General features: G+C 40.6%; 2 protein-coding genes across 2 annotated transcripts; both read left to right on the top strand.

Annotated features, from left to right (window-relative positions):
* The first annotated feature begins 1216 nt into the window (after positions 1–1216).
* Positions 1217–2950, top strand: CALHM4 (calcium homeostasis modulator family member 4). The gene is made up of 2 exons (XM_041478181.1): positions 1217–1774; positions 2546–2950. The coding sequence occupies exons 1-2, from the start codon at positions 1217–1219 to the stop codon at positions 2948–2950; spliced, it is 963 nt and encodes a 320-aa protein (XP_041334115.1).
* Positions 2951–6758: 3808 nt separating this feature from the next.
* Positions 6759–18059, top strand: RWDD1 (RWD domain containing 1). The gene is made up of 7 exons (XM_041478146.1): positions 6759–6917; positions 8582–8647; positions 9824–9954; positions 10961–11104; positions 12097–12229; positions 13721–13783; positions 15620–18059. Exons 1-7 carry the CDS (start codon positions 6845–6847, stop codon positions 15730–15732), a joined length of 723 nt encoding a protein of 240 aa, XP_041334080.1. The 5' UTR covers positions 6759–6844; the 3' UTR covers positions 15733–18059.
* The last annotated feature ends 548 nt before the right edge of the window (positions 18060–18607 follow it).

An 18607-nucleotide genomic window follows, 5' to 3' on the forward strand; every position in this document is an offset into this window, starting at 1 on the left:
CTTAAACACAAGTATTTGCAAATTCAGATCAGCCTAGGTTATGCAATGCATAGAACTACTGGATAGTGTGACCACAGAAAAAGTGCAATCCAGAGAAAATCATCAAGAGTGAAATGCTTTCAAATTTTCAGACCTCTGCTTAAAGCTTGGTTTGTGAGAGATGCTCAGAGCCCAGGTCATCTATCCCAATATCCAGAAGCCAGCTGTGGAAATGCTTAATTGAAAAATTTTTATCTCTGTCCATGGAATAGGACTGACTATACTTGCAGAAAATCTTAGAATTCATAAGCACAAGCAAACTATATAATACCAGCTGGCTTGATATTTTTTGAATAGCAGATTATATATATGTTATTAAAAAAAACAAGCATAAAAAACCCAAAAAATAAACAACAATCCTCCCCCCCCCCAAAAAAAAAACCCCAACAAAACCAAAACAAACTAAAAACTGCAACAAACTTTCCAAAGGAAACATTCAGCATTGTCAGGAAAAGAGACACACCAGCTTCTTGCCACCTACAGGTGAAATACTAAAATCCTCATGATCCAGCAGCTAACTACTTCTCAGTCTCCAGTGCTTGGACAATGAATTGCTCATTCACGGACATCAAATGCAGACAGCACTGGGATTCCAAATATTCCATTGTGCAACTTATGGAATATTTTATAAGTTTATTTTAAAGTGGAAGTTGTTTTGTTTTTTTTTTTTAATTGGTCCATTTGCCAAGGATTTGTTTGGGTGATCTTTTATGAAGACTAGCTGGAAGGCTCCTTTTTTTCCCCTACTTTCATGCCATGTTTCTGCTAATTACTGGTGATTAGCAAACAGCTTAATCCTGACAGGTTAACCATCAGTTTGAGAGTGCTGTCTGTCATCCAAAAGATAGGGGGAATTTATTGTTAATTTCAGACAATTAGCAATGGGCTGGCAGAGCTCACAACAGCCTAAAAGCTCAATTTTCCAGAACAGCTGAGATAAATTACTGAATCAATTAAAACACATCAGGGGATGTCTGCAAGCATACTTAAAGCTACCAAACAAGCCACTGAAAATTAGTGGGAGGAGAAAGACTAGTAGGGGTTTTTGGGTGTTGTTTAGTGGTATTCATTTTGAGCTGTTGTGTTGGTGTTTAGTCTGCCATTGACACTAGTTAAATATAACTAAAAGTTAGTACTGACTTAAATCAAAAGCATCTGGTAAAGAATAGGATCTAAAATGACTTTCCTTCCAAAGTGGTTGATTTTTCTAAAAGGCAAAGAGGTCATTATAGCTAATGCAATAATTGCAATATTGACAATCGGTGGGCAGCAACTTTTCTCTTTTTTCACATTCAGCTGTCCCTGTCATGTTGGACAGAACCTTATCTATGGGCTGGCTTTCCTAGGAGTGCCTGCACTGATCCTTCTGATTGTTGGCTATGCCCTGAACAACCAGACTTGGAGGCTGGTTATGGGCAAAAGCTCTCATTTTGAGAGGGAGACTTCATCCAACTGGTTGCTGAAATGCAAACTGCTCTGCTTTGTCCTGTGCAGCATCACGGGGAGGGCACTGGTTGCTCCAGTCACATGGCTTGCAGTCACCCTGATAAATGGCTCCTATTATATCTGTGCTATGAGCGAGTACGTCCCTGTGCATTACTACGGAGCTGCTCCTAATGTCACCGCCAGTGAGCGCAGCAGGATATTGGCTGCATTTCCCTGCAGGCAGCTGGTTCCTCCAGAGCTGACCCGGGCAAGAGATGAAGTGATTCTCCTCCTCCGATACCAGTCTCAAGTGAGTAACTCCTGTTGCCTGTAAGCTTGATGGTAAGAGGTGAAGCTAATTCAGCAGGCATAAAACAAGATCAATGTCCACTGCCTTGAGTGCTAAATCTCTGTGTGTTTTGAAGCCTGTTCTTTTCTTTTAGGTATATCAATTACTTCAGGTATATAAATTACTATATGTGCTTGTCCCATTTGTTACCTGCTGCCTGAGGACACATTCTTCCTTGTGTAGTATCCTGATATATAATACCAAGTGCAACAAATGGAAGTTCAAGAGCCAGGGAGGATATGAAGTTTCTTCATTAAAGCAGAAGAAATGTGACTCAGAGGCCCTGGCTGTGAGAGCTTCATGTGAACCCATGTAAAATCTTGGGGTTTAGATCAGACTCAATTCTAAAAGTTTGCATACTGGGTAAATAATAGGAGAAGCATTAAGTTGTCACTTCAGAGAAAAACCTTTTAAACAGGCTATAAGCTAATATAGTCTAGGACCCGCATGGCCTATCTTATAACAATAATAGCTGAGAAAGCAATATTCTTAAATCTGCACAACAGAGCTTTCCTGAACTTGAAAGGAACAAGTGATTTTACTACATGGCTGCCTCCAGTAAGCATAGACTGGGTTTGGTGGCAACAGATGCTTTCCAGGCTTGTTAATGCTGTTATTTAGGAAAAGCAAGTAAAGATAATCTTATGGATTTTCTGGTGCTCAAAAGTTATCATTGTGAGTATTTTCAGCTCTAACAGTTTGGTTTCGGTTTTTTGTTTTTCTTTTGGTAAGGTGGCTGGCTGGCTTTTGATTGCTGTGGTAGTCATCACTGTGTTCCTTTCTTACTGCCTGGCAAGCTGTTTGTCCCCACTCAGCTTCCTACACTACAGATACTGGAACAGCTATGTCCACAATGAGCAGGAGCTCTTCGATGAGGCAACAGAGCAGCACTCCAGGCTCTATGCCATGCAGAATGTAAGGAAGTTCTTTGGCTTTGTCCCAGGAAGTGAGAGTGTAAAGGAAATTCGTATCCCATCTCTCAGGGAGTGGCAGGCCATTTCTGGACTGGCCTTTCTGAAACGAGTGGATAAGGAGCACTATGATTACAGCCTCCTCCATGACTGGGCACTCAAGGAGCGTGCAAGTGGAAAGTATCTGAGGATTGATGAAGACCCTGGGATCATAACACAGCTCTGAAGATCCAAGACCCCACAATACTTTGCAGAGAAGCAGGAACCTGTCTAGCTCTATATCAGACCTGAGCTGCACTGGAACTTTCCAGTACAGTATTACATTGATGTATAAATTAAGTGAGCAGGTGCATCTTGTTAATGTAGACCTTCACCACCTGCTTACAGATGCCTTTGCTGATGGCATTTTGACTCCTGTGGGTTGTGGTGATCTATGCCTAGATTAGGGTGGGCTATTTCAAGCTTCAGCTCTTTGCTTTCCAGTGGTTGTACTGAAAGGATAAGTATGTACTGAGTAAGTTATTTACAAATGCTTTTTAAATATTTTTTCTTTCTATTAAAAGGCTCTTTAAGAGGTAGACCTTGATTGGATCCTATTAATTGGTCCATTCTTGTATGGAGCAAGGGCAGCTATCCAGCTTTTCCTTGGTGACACCTAGCAGAAATTACTTCTTTCTCCTCTTCTGTTCTTTTTTTTTTTTGGTATTATATAAGTAATCTACACTGAGCTAACTACTAGTTAAGTCTGGGGCTACAGCATGCAGGAAACATATGGGAGGGAAATTTTATCATCAAAGGCTGAGTTTAGATACAGCAATGAAAGGACTTTCAATTCTGATAAGGAGAGAAAATCCCCACTGAGGCACATGGTGAGGTGTGTAACACATAGCAGCTGTATGAACAAACACTTGACATATGGCAAACTGAGTTGAAATGTGTTCTGGCTGAAAGAAATAGCAAGGTTAGTGCCCTATTTGGAAATACTTCAAAATCTCCAAGGTATCTGTGTGCTTTCCTACTGTACAAATAGAAAATGAGGATGGGAAAAATCTCAGTCTGTACAGCAGGGTTTACTTTGCCTCTGTAAACTTGTAATTTATACATACACTGGGCCCATGAAAATTACTGTGATTAAAAGTTACTCAATTTTGTGAAATAAGGCTTAATGATGTTTTTGTGTTAAGTCAGTTTGGTATGATGTGGTATTACTCCTCTCCTCTCTAACCCTCTGTGCAGATGCTTCTAACTCTAAGTGGGAGGGAAATGCATGCCATAATTTTTTTAATGCTTCCTGCATTGCCTCGCCATGTACACATATACATGTGGGCTCCAAAGCCATATGCTACACTATAGGATGCTATCTGCTACTAATAAATGACCCCAGGGGCTTGAAGTGGAAAAATCTAATTTAGTGCATTTTACTAGAAAATGCAGGAGTCAGAACTGCTCTGTTCCTCCCCTCCTCAGCTGGATAGGAGAGAAAGGATATAAGAAAAGGCTCATGGGTTGAGATAAGTACAAGGAGAGATCACTCAGCAATTACTGTCAAGGGCAAAACAGACTCCACTTGGAGAAATTAATTTATTTTATTACCAATGAAATCAGATAGGGATAATGAGAAATAAACCTAAATCTTAAAGTACTTTTCCCCACCACCTTCCTTCTTCCTGGGCTCAATTCCACTCACAAATATTCTACCTCTTCCTCTCCAGTGGTGCAGAGGGTGTGAGTGAATGGGGGTTGCAGTCACTTCACCACATATTGTCTCTGCTGCTCCTTCCTCCTTGGATGGAGGGCTCCTCACACTCTCCCCCTGCTCCAGCATGGGGTACTTCCTCCCAGGAGACAGTCCTCCACCGACTTCTCCAGTGTGGGTCCTTTACAGAGGCTGCAGTTCTTCATGAACTGCTCCAGTGTGGGGCCCTTCCACGGGCTGCAGCCCTTCAGGAACCACCTGTTCCAGGGCAGGTTTCCTGCAGGGTCACAAATCCTGCCAGCAAACCTGTTGCAGTGAGGGCTCCTCTCTCCACGGGTCTGCCCAAGGGTCTGTTCCAGCACAGGCCCCCGGTGGGGTCACAGCCTCCTACAGGCACCCACCTGCTCTGCTGTGGGTTCCTCCAGGACTGCAGGTGGATCTGTTTCACCAGGGACCTCCCTGAGCTGCAGAGGCACAGCTGCCTCCCCAGGGGCTGCAGGGGAACCTCTGCTCCAGAGCCTGTGGCACCTGCTGCTCTCCTTCCTCACTGAGCTTGGTGTCTGCAGAGCTGTTCTGCTCGCTCCTCTCTCTGGCTGCTATTTCTGTTGCTCAGGGTCTCTTTCCTCCCTTCTTAAACCTGTTATCCCAGAGGTGCTGCCACCATGGCTGATGGTGCTCAGCAGCAGGTGCATCTTGGAGCCAGCTGGCATCAGCTCTGTAGGACACTGGGAAGCTTCTGGCAGCTTCTCACAGAAGCATCCCTGTAATGCCCCTGCTACCAAAATCTGGCTATGCAAACGTAATAAAAGGTAATGGGGCTGCATTGTGTATGTGAACTCCTTAGGAAACAAAGTACCTCTGGTAGTAAACACAACTTCTGATTTAATTTTAAAAAATATTTGTGCTTTTTTATTTAAGACGGAACACTGTAATCTGGAACACATGCAGCTAAGTTATGTATCTGAAGGTTTTGATAGAAATGCTGATATCTGGATCCAAATGACAAAAACTTGCTGTCTTTAGTCCATGTGAATTCTTTCCTCTTCTATTGTTTTACGGTACTACTACAAAATGACGCAATATTTGCGGTTAAGAATAACCTGTAAAATTCTTTTTATATCTTGCTCACCTGATTTTTAAACTAGGCTTCATGGTTTCTGATTTTGTCCTGATTACTATTTGCCCTGTATTTTTCATAAAATATGTAATTTGAAATACTGAGTAGAAATACTATCTGTCACTGTGAAGTCAGCCTGCCAATATACTAACAGACTATCACCTTGTTAGCATATATATTAATCCACAGTACTACAGCTGCAGTATTTTAAGTTTTGGGGTATTTCCCTTTACTCCTTGCTTCTTTGATACATGTGAGATTGGTAGTGAAGGCACAGCTTTTAAATTAATTCATGATTACAGACAAATCTATGAGTTGGTACAGTTAAACAGTCAAACTGTGCTGAAATGAGTAATCTTACCCAATAATCCACTTAGAATTCCAGTTTGCTCACTTGAAAATTATTTTCTTTATGCCCATGGTAACTTTTATGGAAACCTTGGGCTTATAAAATGTGTCTGTGGGAAAACTGCCAGCCATGGGTCCAGGAACGGGATGCACCTTACAACCACTCTGTATACCACGTACCCATCAGGGTGTGATGTTGTTTAACCCTCGACAGTCTTAAATCCATCCTGGCAGGTAACCCCAAAGCATGGCAGCTCCCAACACCATTAGCCTTGGCGACTCCTGTTCTGCACACATGGCAATGCCGCCGATGTGATGGGACTCCAGAAATGACGGTGAACTTTTCCTGGGAAGTTTGCACACGCTGTTTAACTTCAAGCTGCAAATCACTAGCTGCATCTAATAAACTTCCAATTTCTGGCAGAAATGGCATTCAGCTGCCTTCACGGTACCCTTACGCAGTACCTGGAGCATCGGGTTTGAATCCCCTTCTGTTTGCTGATCCCTGTAAATGTTCAAGGGAAGAACGTCCAAGAGTGACCCATACCATGCATGGCCAGTCTGTGTAACACAGGGACTGCGGACCTCAGCTCGGCCGAGGCCGCCGCTCCCGGGAGGGGCGGGCGATGCCAGCAGGATCCCTCCCGCACGCCAGGTACGCTCCGTCCTGTCCGGAGCTGAGCGCAGCAGCGAGCGCTGGAACTGACTGGGCAGCGGGCGCCGCGGCTGTGAGGGCGATCAGGGACCAGCCGCACCCGCCTCCCGCCATGGCAGCTGCGCCACCTCCCTCTCTCTCTCCGTCCCTCCCTCCAGCCCAGCCCAGAGGCGGCATTCCCGCCTACCGCGAGCGCGAGGCATGCTAGGAAGGGCCGGGACGGGGCTTGGACAACGCAGGCGCGGGCGGGGGTGGCGGCGGCGTCGCGGTGCGGGTGGCCCATGGCCGTGGGCGGCGGGCCACGATGACCGACTACAGCGAGGAGCAGCGCAACGAGCTGGAGGCGCTGGAGTCCATCTACCCGGACTCGTTCACGGGTGCGGGGCCGCGCCGGGGCCGCGCCGGCAGCCGGCGTGCGGGGGGCGGAGCGGGAGGCCGCGGCGGGGCTGCCGCGGGTCCCGCGGGGTTCCGAGCCGCGCGGCTCGGGTGCGTGCTCGGGATGTTGGTTCGCTTTCCCTGGCCGGGAAGAGCAAAGCGCTTGATGGCCCCTGTGGCCCGGTCCGTGGGCTCTGCCCCTGCCGCGGTTAGCGCCGTGGCACAGCAGCCAGCCCGGCGTGGGCAAGCCGGTGCCCTGCGCTGGAAGGATGCTCTTCAGAGAAACCTTTCAAAAGATGCAGTCCTGGGAATTGGTTTGTGTGCCGACCGGTTTTCCTTAGCAAGCTTGTCGCGGTCGTGAGGCATGGGATGTTTTGGGGTGCTTAAAGGTGCTCTTTTCTCCGTAAATGTATTGTCGGTACCTGCCTTACTCGGCTGCAGGTGAAAAAAAGGCAAGCTTTAATTCCCTGGTGCAGCATGTTATACTGCTGAAACTTTCATATTGTGGATACATTGGTTCATCAGTTTTTCAGGATTTTCAATTTACCGTCAAACAATCAAGAGTATCCAAATGCTGCCTAATCCAACATAATTTTTTTGGCATTCTGTATCCAAAGAATATTAACAGTGGAAGAAATGGGGCATTTTCTGTTTCCTTCCTGCACAGTCTACTCTGCCTAGAGTTTCACACCATCTTTCTTGGCAGTAACTTCACCACACAAACATTTGCCCAGTACAGTTGCCTATTGCTTCAATCTGAAAATCTTTTCAGGTCTTCAGTTTTGTGCTAAAGATTACTTAAAGGTATATGTCTTGATCTCTGGTAGCTGGGAATGGTGAATATCTGATACTGATATCGAAGTCATATTCTTTCATACTGCCTTTACTGTGATGCTTACTCAGAGTTATTGTTCGCTCATGTAATGCTTTTATGCCCAAGAGAGGAGAGGGGAATAAAGATCATAGTAGTACATTAGCAATTAGGCAAAACTCAGTTGATACTCTGAGGGCATGTGCACTAATTTGGGCATAGGTTATAACAGAGATGCAGAGCACCTCTTACGTGAGTATGTGGTCTGCAACCCACAATTGTGCATTGAGGTTTTTAGCCTGTGAAATGCAGGTCACAGCTCTTGCTGTGTTGTGTTGTCTATCTTCTAGCTGCCTGATTCACACACTTTCATTCTAGTACGTTGCTTGTGCTAATGCATTTCTTGCATTAACTGTTTTAAATATCAGTGGAAACATACTGTAAAAATAGTCCATGGTCAAGAGTGCACTGGATGCTCATCAGGCACATTTAGTGCAGTAAAGCAAATCAGCTTTGGTAGCTTTCTGCATGCAGTCAGTGCACTACAGAAGTTGTTTGATTTGATTTGCACTTTGTGGAACACAGAAACTTCCAGAAGAGAAAGTTTTCCAAAAGTGAAACCCTTTGGTATTGTTTGATGATGTATGGTCTCATTCAAAGAGACTCCAGGCATCACATCGTATGGAAAATAGCTGTTAATTGAAAAGTATTACATTAATAAGTTAAAAAGGCCCTTAACACTCTATCAAGAGCTTACTTTCTTTATAAGTCTCTTTAAGAAGTTCAGTTTCACTGATGTGAAGAAGTAATTGATTTAAGGACTCTCCCTGACTCTTGCTTTTTTCCTTTGAACAGTATTGTCAGAAAAGCCAACAACTTTCACAATCACTGTGACATCTGAAGCTGGAGAAAATGATGAAAGTAAGTTGATCACGTCTTACTCAGAAACTTCTCCTGTATATGTTTACATCTAATTCTATCACCAACAGCTATGTATACCTCCTTTTAGAGGCCTGGTACAGCAAACATTCCTTTGCAAATATAGTTCAAGGATTTGGGTGATCCTTGTTCAGTTTGCAGAAACGTTATGCTGTCACTGTAGGACTGCTTTCTTCTGAATCTCAAAGGCTTTGTAGCGTAGCTTCAAAAAGTATGGGTTGTCACCTTCCTTCCACTGGCTTACAGACATGTTGTGAGGGGACTTGTTTTCTGGCAACTGTGTGTGTGCCAGCTATGTAGGAGAGTTGAGTCTGTGTGCTGTGAATGGGCAGCACTTAAGGAACAGCTCCAGAACAGAAGGCTGTGGGTCCCAGGTCCCTGTGTATTTTTTGTGTGGGCATATTGTAAGCAAGCCTTACTCCAAATAAGTTTGAAAGCTGCTGTTCTGGATACTGTAACAGAAGGAATAAATTGGTGCTGCCTTACTTAGTTTGAAAGGAGTAAGCCCTGCTTAGAGCAGATGTCTGTGTTGCACGTACTGTTGTGCTGCTGAGAACTAAGAAAAACTTCTCTCTGGTATTCTGGGAGGATGTGTAAAAGAAACTTGATTCTCTTTTGCCTTGTTTCCATATTACCCTGGCTCTGGGCAGCTTCAGATTGAATGCATTTTTTCTTAGGCAGTTCTCTGCTTAATAACTTCCACTGGACATAACGTGTTTTACCACAGTGTGTAGCCCTGGAACCCAACGCAGAGGTTGATACTTCAATCAGGCACACAGAATCTGAGGTGTTAATATCCTGAGATTTTCTCTAGTTCTGTTATGAAAACTCTTGTTGGTTTCCAGGTTTAAGTAGAATCTGAGGGAGATTACTGCTCTAGTACCTGTCATACCACAGAAGGTTTTTCAGTCTTCCTAAAGACCTTTCAGACATGAGTAGGTTTTAATAGTTGGTGCAAGTGTAAACTTTATCATCTTAATTTCTTTGAACTCTTGGGTTATGTTTAAATCTGTTCATACATTGGTGTAAGAAGACTGTTCCTTAGAGGCAAGAATTTTTATATTCTATAATCTTTAGGCTGTTGATGCAGTAGGAAAACATACCATTAAAGTTATACAGAGTTATCATCATAAGAATATGTGTTTCTTTATCTTGTAGCTGTCCAAACAACCCTTAAATTTACCTACAGAGAAAAATACCCTGATGAAACTCCACTATATGAAATTGTCTCACAGGAGAATCTTGATGATAATGATGTCATGGACATAATAAAACTGCTAGAGCAGCAGGTAAGGAAGACAGAATATCTTGGAATAGCTTGATACCACTTGACACATTGGCTGGAATTTCTCTCTCAAATCAGTTGTTTTCAGAGGTATCTGCTACTCATTTGAAACTTGTTCTATACTATAGGGACTTACTTTGTGGGTTGAGTTTGGTGAATGACATCATTGAGGTAAGATATAGGGCTAATTCAGTGTGGGCAATAATGTAGAATAATGAAATGGAAGTGCACTAGGGCTTCCCCTCTTCCACTTCTACCTTAAGGTGAATTTGTTTAACTGTGTGTGTATATATATATATATATGTGTAGTATTTGTGAAAATAAGCTGCCTCAGTTTCATTTGGAAATATTAAAAAATGCCCCATTGATTCTTGATTGTTTTTGATAACATAACTGTTTGAGGGTGGAGTGGATCTCATCAGCCTTTGGGATCAGTGAAAGTGCATTGTGAAGGAAAGAAGGAAGCACTTCTTTGGTTTAAGGAATTTCTGTCAAGCCCTCGCTGCATTAAAATTGCCATAATATGTTTAATGGGCATTTTTTTCACTTTCAGTTTACTTCATATAAACTTACTTTCATCAGCTGATGTTTTCTGATTTTCGTGGGAAACTGTCTCACTTCAAAGGAGCATGTAATAGAATTAAGGAATAAACTGTTCCAGGAGAAGAAAGGTTCTGAGTGACTTGTCTCTTATGATTTATGATATTCAAATTTTAGAGTTGTCTTTCTACTGTAGGTTTTGTTTTATTCATGAAAAAGCCTTTCAGAGGATATCTGTAATGTGTTAATAACCCAATCACAGGCATTCATCTTTGTGTTTTGCTGCACGCCCATCTGGGGATAACTGACTGGATTAACTGGCCAGTTGAATTTGAATTTTACAGCAAGCTTTTGAGACTGGTGCAGAATGTGTCAGCTGTGCCCTCTGTATTTGCACGACATCCTGCTTTCTGTAAACATATTAATGCATTCAGGTTCTTCTGTTTGAAGTTGCCTTCTTTGTGTTGTAGGCAGAAGAAAATTTAGGAATGGTAATGATCTTCACTCTAGTCTCAGCAGTACAGGAGAAATTAAATGAAATAGTGGATCAAATAAAAACACGAAGAGAAGAAGAGAAAAAACAGAAAGAAAGAGAAGCAGAGGAAGAAGAGAAGGTATGTAAAATAATGTCTTCAAGGAAAAAGACTTTCAGCTTCTTTAAAATGCATTGGTTTGATGCTGGAGCAGTTCTCAGTTGCAGTAAGAAAGGAACAGCTATCCTAAAGATGATTTAATTGAAACATAAGATTGTTTAATGAACTGAAGTGGTCTTTTTCTCCCTTTTTTCTTCAGCCGTCTTTTTAGAGTCTAACTGCATGTTCACAGTCCCTTCTAGCATTACTTCCTAATGCAGGGATTTTTCCCAAATGAAATCAGATTTGCTGTAGAGAGTGGTTTTTTTTTTCTGGAAGAAGGGGGAGCAAGAGGGAATGGGGAGCAAAAAAGACTAGAATATGGCATGCTGCACGCGGACTCCATGGTTTGAGGAAGGCTGTCTTCCTTGGAAGACTGAGTGGATAGGGTGGAAGCAGTGGGACCAGTCTTCAAGACTGGTTTGCCCTTCTGTAGAATAGTTTCACCATTCATGGATTCGTGGTAAGTCCAGCTCATGAGTCTTAACTCACTTTCTGAGAAATAGCTGGAGGGTGATGGGACTTGGAAGGTTCTGTATTTCGAAGATTGGCAAAGAAATGTCCGTGAAAAAATAATCTTTTTTTTGTGTTTCAGCAATGTAAAAGGATTAATGTATTTTAATGTGCAATAATTCATTGTAGATTGTACTTAAGGGTTGATAAAAAGTGCTGCCTACTTATAAATAAACTATATTAGTGGGGAGTTGTGAACTATTGCACTGTAGGTACAAAAGGATTATGCAGGGTTCTTCCATGAGAGTTTTCACCTCAGTATAGTTCTCTGAGGAGAGACTCCCATGACAAAAACCACAAGAATGTGTTCTTTATATACTCTCAGGATTAGGATTAATTTCTCAGAAATTTCACAGCAAGCAGTGTTTCTGGAGTGTTGTAATTTAAATAATTAAGAGAATGCTTATCTTCACCTGTAGCTTTGCAAGTTGTGTTTGCAGCCTTGTTTTCTATTCTTCCAGCAACGTTTTCATGGCACTCCTGTTACTATTGAGAATTTCCTTAATTGGAAAGCCAAGTTTGATGCAGAACTTCTAGAAATAAAAAGGAAAAAGATGAAAGAAGAAGAACAAGCAGGCAAAAATAAGCTAAGCGGTATGTTTTAATACTGGTTGTGAAATTTCTACAATGCTACCAGCCTATAATGACAAGTCTAAAAGTAATTTTTACACAGATGATAGGTCTTAGCATCCTGCTACATTGTCTGCATGGCTTAGCTGTGAACTGGTTCTCCTGTGATGCTGGATCTACTTTTGACCTGATTACCTGAAAAAACATAACCAATGTGGTCACGCTGTATCACTGTTCTGTTTTCTCTTCACTTCTGGCTAGTTTTGATGCAGTTTGACAGAAATGGAAATTTTAATGGTGTTAAGTTTCATAAAAAGCTGTACAGGACAGGGGACACGCTTGATTCCTCTCTGAAGGGTATGCATTTGGGAATCTGCTAAGATGAGATAACAGAAATCAGGCTTCTGGTTTTTCTGTTCTTTAAAGTATTGTTAGTATGTGGTGTCTGTTTTCCTATACAAATGTAGCTTATAAAAGCTTCCCTTTAGAAAACCAAAACCAAGCTTATTCTTGGATGTCATTAGTGTAATTCCAGTATTGCCATGGACAGCAGGCAGTCTTGTTTGTGGAAGCTTGCATGAGCAATGTAGATGGGAGACAGATGATTTATGTGGAAAGAATCCTGAGCTTTTCTTTCTGTCCCTCCCACTCAGAAAGGCTTCACTCTTCTGTGTGGTTGCCTTCAAAACTCTGTGAGTGTGTGTAGGAGCTGGTGATTCGTATAGATCCAAGTTGCTTTTTGAATGGGAGAATATATGAAAAAAGGTGGAGGAGTCACCTGATTTCCTTCTCAGTTCCCACAGAGGATTTCTTGTGGAATGCAAGATGAAGACTAAAGCAATAAGGACTGAACACAAGCTGTGGGGTGTAAATTTTTGCTTCCCTCCTTCATTAGAGTCTTGGCATTACAGTGACCCTTTTCACATGTTGGCGTGGATGAATACTGGATGAATTAAAAAAAAAAAAAAAAACCAGAATGGGGAGCTTACAGAAATGAGCAGTTAAAAACACAAAAGACTGCTAGAATTAGTTAATTTGGAAAGACTAAAATACACATGCTGACTGTAGCTATGATATTTTATGAAAAATCCTTTGCTAGGATTTTTTCCCTCCTGAGGAGCTGAGGGTCTCAGGAAAGTATTGTAAACAATAACTATCTGCTGCTGTGGAATGCAACAGGTGCATCTGTGATTGGTGCATGTTGGTTGTTTCTAATTAAGAGCCAATCACAGATGCAGCTGCATTGGACTCTGAGAGTCACAAGATTTTGTTATGCATTTTGTTCTTCTTCTTTCTAGCCTTCTGATCAACCTTTTCTCTCTATTCTTATAGTGTAGTTTTAATGTAGTATTTTAATATAATACATATCATAATATAATAAACCAGCCTTCTGAAACATGGAGTCAGAGCTTGCGTCTCCACACATGGGGACAACAGCTGACTAACTGTTGCTTTGGGTTGAGAGTTGCTTCAGAACTGCACTTGCTTATATATTGGTTTTTATTTTATTTCTAGGTAAACAGCTGTTTGAAATGGATCACAACCTTGACACCTCTGACATCCAGTTCTTGGAGGAAGGTAAGTTTCTATTTGATTCCACAAGTGAAAGTTAGTGGCTTAAAAAAGGTCAAAATTCCTGAGCAAAATCTGTGTTGTATTTCTGACTTAACATCTTATATCAGAATCCCTTTTACATTGGAAGAACTTTCTGAGAAGTACTGCTTTGCAGAGTTAATAGAATTTTACTTTTCCCAAAACCAAAACCTTTTCAAGATGATAAAGTGTATTTATTTGCAGCCTTGTGCTTGAGGTGCAGCCTTGTGCTTGAAGTGATCTTACTTACATTGCTTATATTTAAATGATTGGACTGGGAGCAAAACAAAAAAAAACAAAAAAACAAAAACAAAAAACAAAAACCCAGACCTGGAAAAAAAAAAAAAAAAAAAAACCAAAAAAAAAAAAAAAAAAAAAAAGAAAGAAAGAAAATAAAAAACCTCAACTCAGCCCTGATTTTTTTTTTCTAATAGCCAGCCTTCCCTGGCTTCAAGCATAGGTCTTGAACTTTTGTCACCTTTTCTCTGAACCTCAACACCAATAGTAAACATCTTGCAGGTAAAAATAAATGTTACTTGCTTCTGTGCAATCCAGTTCTTTTTCATGATTTCTGCAGATGGGCCTCTTACCTTACCTAAAATACTCACCTGGTGCCACATGAAAATTCTGTAAGCCTGTGCCAGAAAAATATTAAATTTGGAAAACCAGTTGGAGATAAAGCATATAAAAGCATGCATACTCACAGTAACATACCTGTTTGATTTGCTGTATCGTTTTTTAGTGTCCTAGTTTAGAATACCTGAGTTCTGAGGCAAGACAGTTCTTTAATGCACCTGCATTATCTACTGGTATCACAAAACACAGGCAGAAGATGGTCAAGAGTCTTCTCTGCAAGTAACAATTAAAAGAAAGTTTATGAATGTCAGTGAGTGTAAACTTGAAATGGTAGTTATGGGGAAGTTTAGTTTCTTTAACAGGGAATAATTTAATCTTGTCTTCCTACAAAATACCTGAAGTGAAGATGGTTTGTTGATGGCACATTTGGCTTCCTCAGGGGAGGAACATACCTCTACCTGGTTTCTGTGCCCAGATGATTTGGGATTAATGTATTAATTTGTAATCCTATTGCTACTGGTGATTAAAACTCCCATTCTTATTGCTGCTTGCATTCTGTCATAGATGCAACAGGTTACTAAGTCTGTTTTAATATTACAGTAGCATGTACTACTAATTTTCAGAGGATAATGGCGTTATCTTGTATAGGTGCCTTCAAGTCCAGTGAAATAAAAGAAACTTTATTTGGTGACCAGAAGATGTCACTGTTGATACATAAAATTAAAATAGCAGTCCTCGAGTTTTATCTTTAGGTCAGCAGCATTTCTTTCAGAAGAAAATGTGAAAGTAGCCAAAGCTTCATCTTGCTTTTAAAATTTAAATCTGAAAGCAAATACATGCATGTCAGTGTATGGTGTGTAAGGAATTTTTTATGAGCCCTGTGCATTTATCTCACTAGGATGGTAGTAATTATTCCAGCTGTGAGGTCCTGAGCTCCTGCTTTGGCTCTCCTGGGGAGAGAGAATCTGCTTCTGACAAATGTGAATGTTAATTTCATGCTCCCAATGACGTCTGAAGTTCTGTGTGACATTTCTCTTGGCTGGGTTTTGATACAATGAAAAAAAACTTCAGCTGTAAAAAGATAAAATGTAGCATTTACTTTTCCATATCTGTTTGATGTATAAAAGCCAAGTTCGCTAGCAGCTACCTACGCTGAGGAACTAATAGGAAAAAATCTTGTATGTTTTGTTGTTGTTCATGTTTTCGTTGTTGCATGAAATTAAAGTATCTTTCTGTTCCTTACAGCCGGAAACAATGTGGAGGTTGATGAATCTTTATTCCAAGAAATGGATGATTTAGAGTTGGAGGATGAAGAGGATGACCCTGACTACAACCCTGTTAATTTAGATAGTGATTAGACTTATTTGAACTGATTCTGTCATCAGTATGGACATATGTAAGGAGAGAGGGGCAGGCAGGAAAGCCACAGCATCTGTGGTTTTAGTAATGTGTATTGTTTTCCTTTTTTCTTAATTTTTTTCCAAAGAAAAAACCAACATATTTTAAATCCAGGAGAATGGTCTTCTGATGACTTTCACTATAAATAAATTTACTTTAATATTTCAAATGAAAAATTTGAGAAATATTGATCTGTCTGAAAACGCTTTTCTATTTTCTTTATTTTTTTTCTCCCTACTTCTGTAATTGTCCTTTGAAGAGATGTGGCAACATGCAAGATGGAAAGATGTTACAGCAAGCACTAAACACACCTGCATCTGAATGCTGAGCAGCTTTTCTGCTGTCTTCCACCTGGGATAAACATGGGCAGCTTTGGTGAATAAAAGGGATCACATACTATGCAGTTATTTATTTTTTTGTTCCTCCTGTGGAATCTTTTAATAATTCAAATATTCAAATAATTCAGTTCTGGTGCCCCAATTTATCAGCTGTAGATAGACAGCACTAGTCACCTTTGTTGTATAGCCTTATTAAAGTCTAGTGGAAACCATTTCCATACAATTAGAATGAATTTTTTTGCTATAGTCATGAATAATATTTTCAAACTGGTGATATCAGGTCAGTAGGGGAAAAAAAAAAAATCAGAATGTGAAGCCTCTTGAAGTTTGGTTGGTTTATTCAGAGATCGTTTGGGGTTTTTTTGAATGTGTGCCTCAATGAATTTCTATGAAAAATCAAAACCCACCTTAGGAAAATTAGTTTGCTTTTGGCAGCAGACTGTATTGAAACACTATGAGTGGAGTGCACATTACAGCAGCAGGGTTTACAGAGTGCTCTATAGGTTTGAATGTAAATGGTGTAGTTTTAGAAGCATTGTGTTGGCAGCCTGTGAAGGTTAGCACAGAATGCAGTAAAGCTACACATCAACTTGGGGATGTTGCTCATCCTTCACAGTTGTTTCTGGAACTAACAGCTGTTGGACTCCTCACTTACCACCTCCAAAAAGCCCAAACACTGCAAAAACTGCAGTGTTTAAACATGCTGTGTTTGAAACTGCAGCGCTAGAAGGATGATGGTGTCAAAAGACAGCTTTCCAAACAGAGAGACAGGCACCTCAATGATTAAACACTGTGTGCTGAATTTTAAACACTTTTAGTAGACTGCCTTAACTGTGCCAGCTTCAATCTTTGAAGAGGGTTGCACTAAAGTATCACATTGCTTAGAGGAATAATAAATTTATGAATTTTGGTATTTGAAAATTCCATAGTCAATATGAGAAGTTTAATTATGGAATTCATTTAATGGTTATAAGATTCTCTGCTCATATCGCTCGAGAACATCTGTTTAGGATGACCTCCTTTAATATGGTTTTATTTTTTTTCATTCAAGGCAAATTAATTTCTAGTAGATAGAAATAAATGTTCAAGTACCCTGTAAATACTTTTATAAATTAACCATGTGCCTTTGTTCCTACAGTCGTCCCTTTGATCTTTTTAATTTTGGCTACTATGAACTCTAGATAAGCATCTAGGTCTCAATGATAATGTTTTATGTTTCAAAGCAGTAAGCAGGATCTGTGCTTCAACAGAGTTACCAGATATATTAAAAAAAATTGTGAGCAAATGTGATGTTAAATCTTGTCTTTTCCAAAGAGACAGTTGGATTGAAAGCTTCATAGTTACTACATCCAGCTTCCTGTGTAATTGCTAGGATGCTTGAAAATGCTCTTCAGCACTGAACTTATTTCTGGTATATCTCAATTCAGCTGCATAAAACCCCATTTAATCCTAAGGCTGCTTTCCATTTCCAGCTATGTATGTTTAAAACTGCTGTTTTTTCATAAAAGGAGTGAATTGGAGCTCTCTAAATTTGGACCAAATCCAAGATCCTGCGTAGTCTGTGCAAGTGTGATAATCAGAAAATTTTTCAAGTGGATCACTGATAAGTCACTTACATATGAAAGTTTCTCATGACTTATATTTCTAGAATAATGAAGTTTTCTAGTCTGTTTTCACACTAACATATTTATTGGTTTTCATGCAGAGAATGTATAGCTTAAAAAAATGTTAAAATTATGTAAAACAAGTTAAAATGTGAAAATGTGTTTTTGCTGTTACATTTCAAAGCTGAGGAAATAATAAGGGTTGAAGTGACAAAGAAATTGCATAAAGTCCGTTCCTCCAGGTCCTTGGAAGAAGTTGTAGCGACTCAGTCTGAACTGCAGATTTGTTTAGCTTTGTTAGCAATTAATATCTGTGAAATAAAAAGGGAATTTGACTGAGAATAAGCTTGGCTGTGTGTGTATGTTAGTTTACTAAAGTGAACAGAGAAGGGTTTTTTAGCTGGGATATTTAAATTTGCTTATTTACTTTGGATTAAATTGAAAACTAATTCGTATTAACTGACTAAAATCCCATTTATAAACTTGAACACAATTACAGTAATTTAAAATCCTGGTACTGACAACCTTTCTTGTATACTGTTTTTGACTGCCTCAGTCCAAAGCATGCACTGTAATGCATGGAGGCAATAGTGAGTTGCAATACTGGACCTTGACCAGAGCAAATTTAGTTTTGAACAGGCTGGGTGTTTTGAGTAGTTGCTGCCAGAGCTCTGTTAAAATTCAGAGGATGGTGCCTCTGGGGGTAAAATCTCAAGCATGCTGCAAAGCCTAGGATTTTGCATCCAAATTATGACTACATTATTGGCATCTCTCCTTTTCTTTCCTTCCTTCCATTTGTTTGACACCTACATCACAGACCAGGGCTGACACAGGAGCTGATAGTCCCCCAGTTCCCAGGAACTCTTCCCTAGTCTGAGCCCCTCTAGTGTCCT

Source organism: Pyrgilauda ruficollis, unplaced genomic scaffold (genome assembly GCF_017590135.1).
Source record: "Pyrgilauda ruficollis isolate IOZ18807 unplaced genomic scaffold, ASM1759013v1 scaffold43, whole genome shotgun sequence".
Classification (NCBI taxonomy): Eukaryota; Metazoa; Chordata; class Aves; order Passeriformes; family Passeridae; genus Pyrgilauda; species Pyrgilauda ruficollis.

Bases quoted from the DNA above. Each gene is read 5' to 3' on its own strand.
- RWDD1 (XM_041478146.1), top strand. From the start codon at position 6,845: ATGACCGACTACAGCGAGGAGCAGCGCAACGAGCTGGAGGCGCTGGAG. The intron at 8,648-9,823 runs GTAAGTTGATCA...TTTATCTTGTAG, and splicing joins AGCTGGAGAAAATGATGAAA to CTGTCCAAACAACCCTTAAA. The intron at 12,230-13,720 runs GTATGTTTTAAT...TTTTATTTCTAG, and splicing joins AGGCAAAAATAAGCTAAGCG to GTAAACAGCTGTTTGAAATG.
- CALHM4 (XM_041478181.1), top strand. From the start codon at position 1,217: ATGACTTTCCTTCCAAAGTGGTTGATTTTTCTAAAAGGCAAAGAGGTC. The intron at 1,775-2,545 runs GTGAGTAACTCC...TCTTTTGGTAAG, and splicing joins TCCTCCGATACCAGTCTCAA to GTGGCTGGCTGGCTTTTGAT.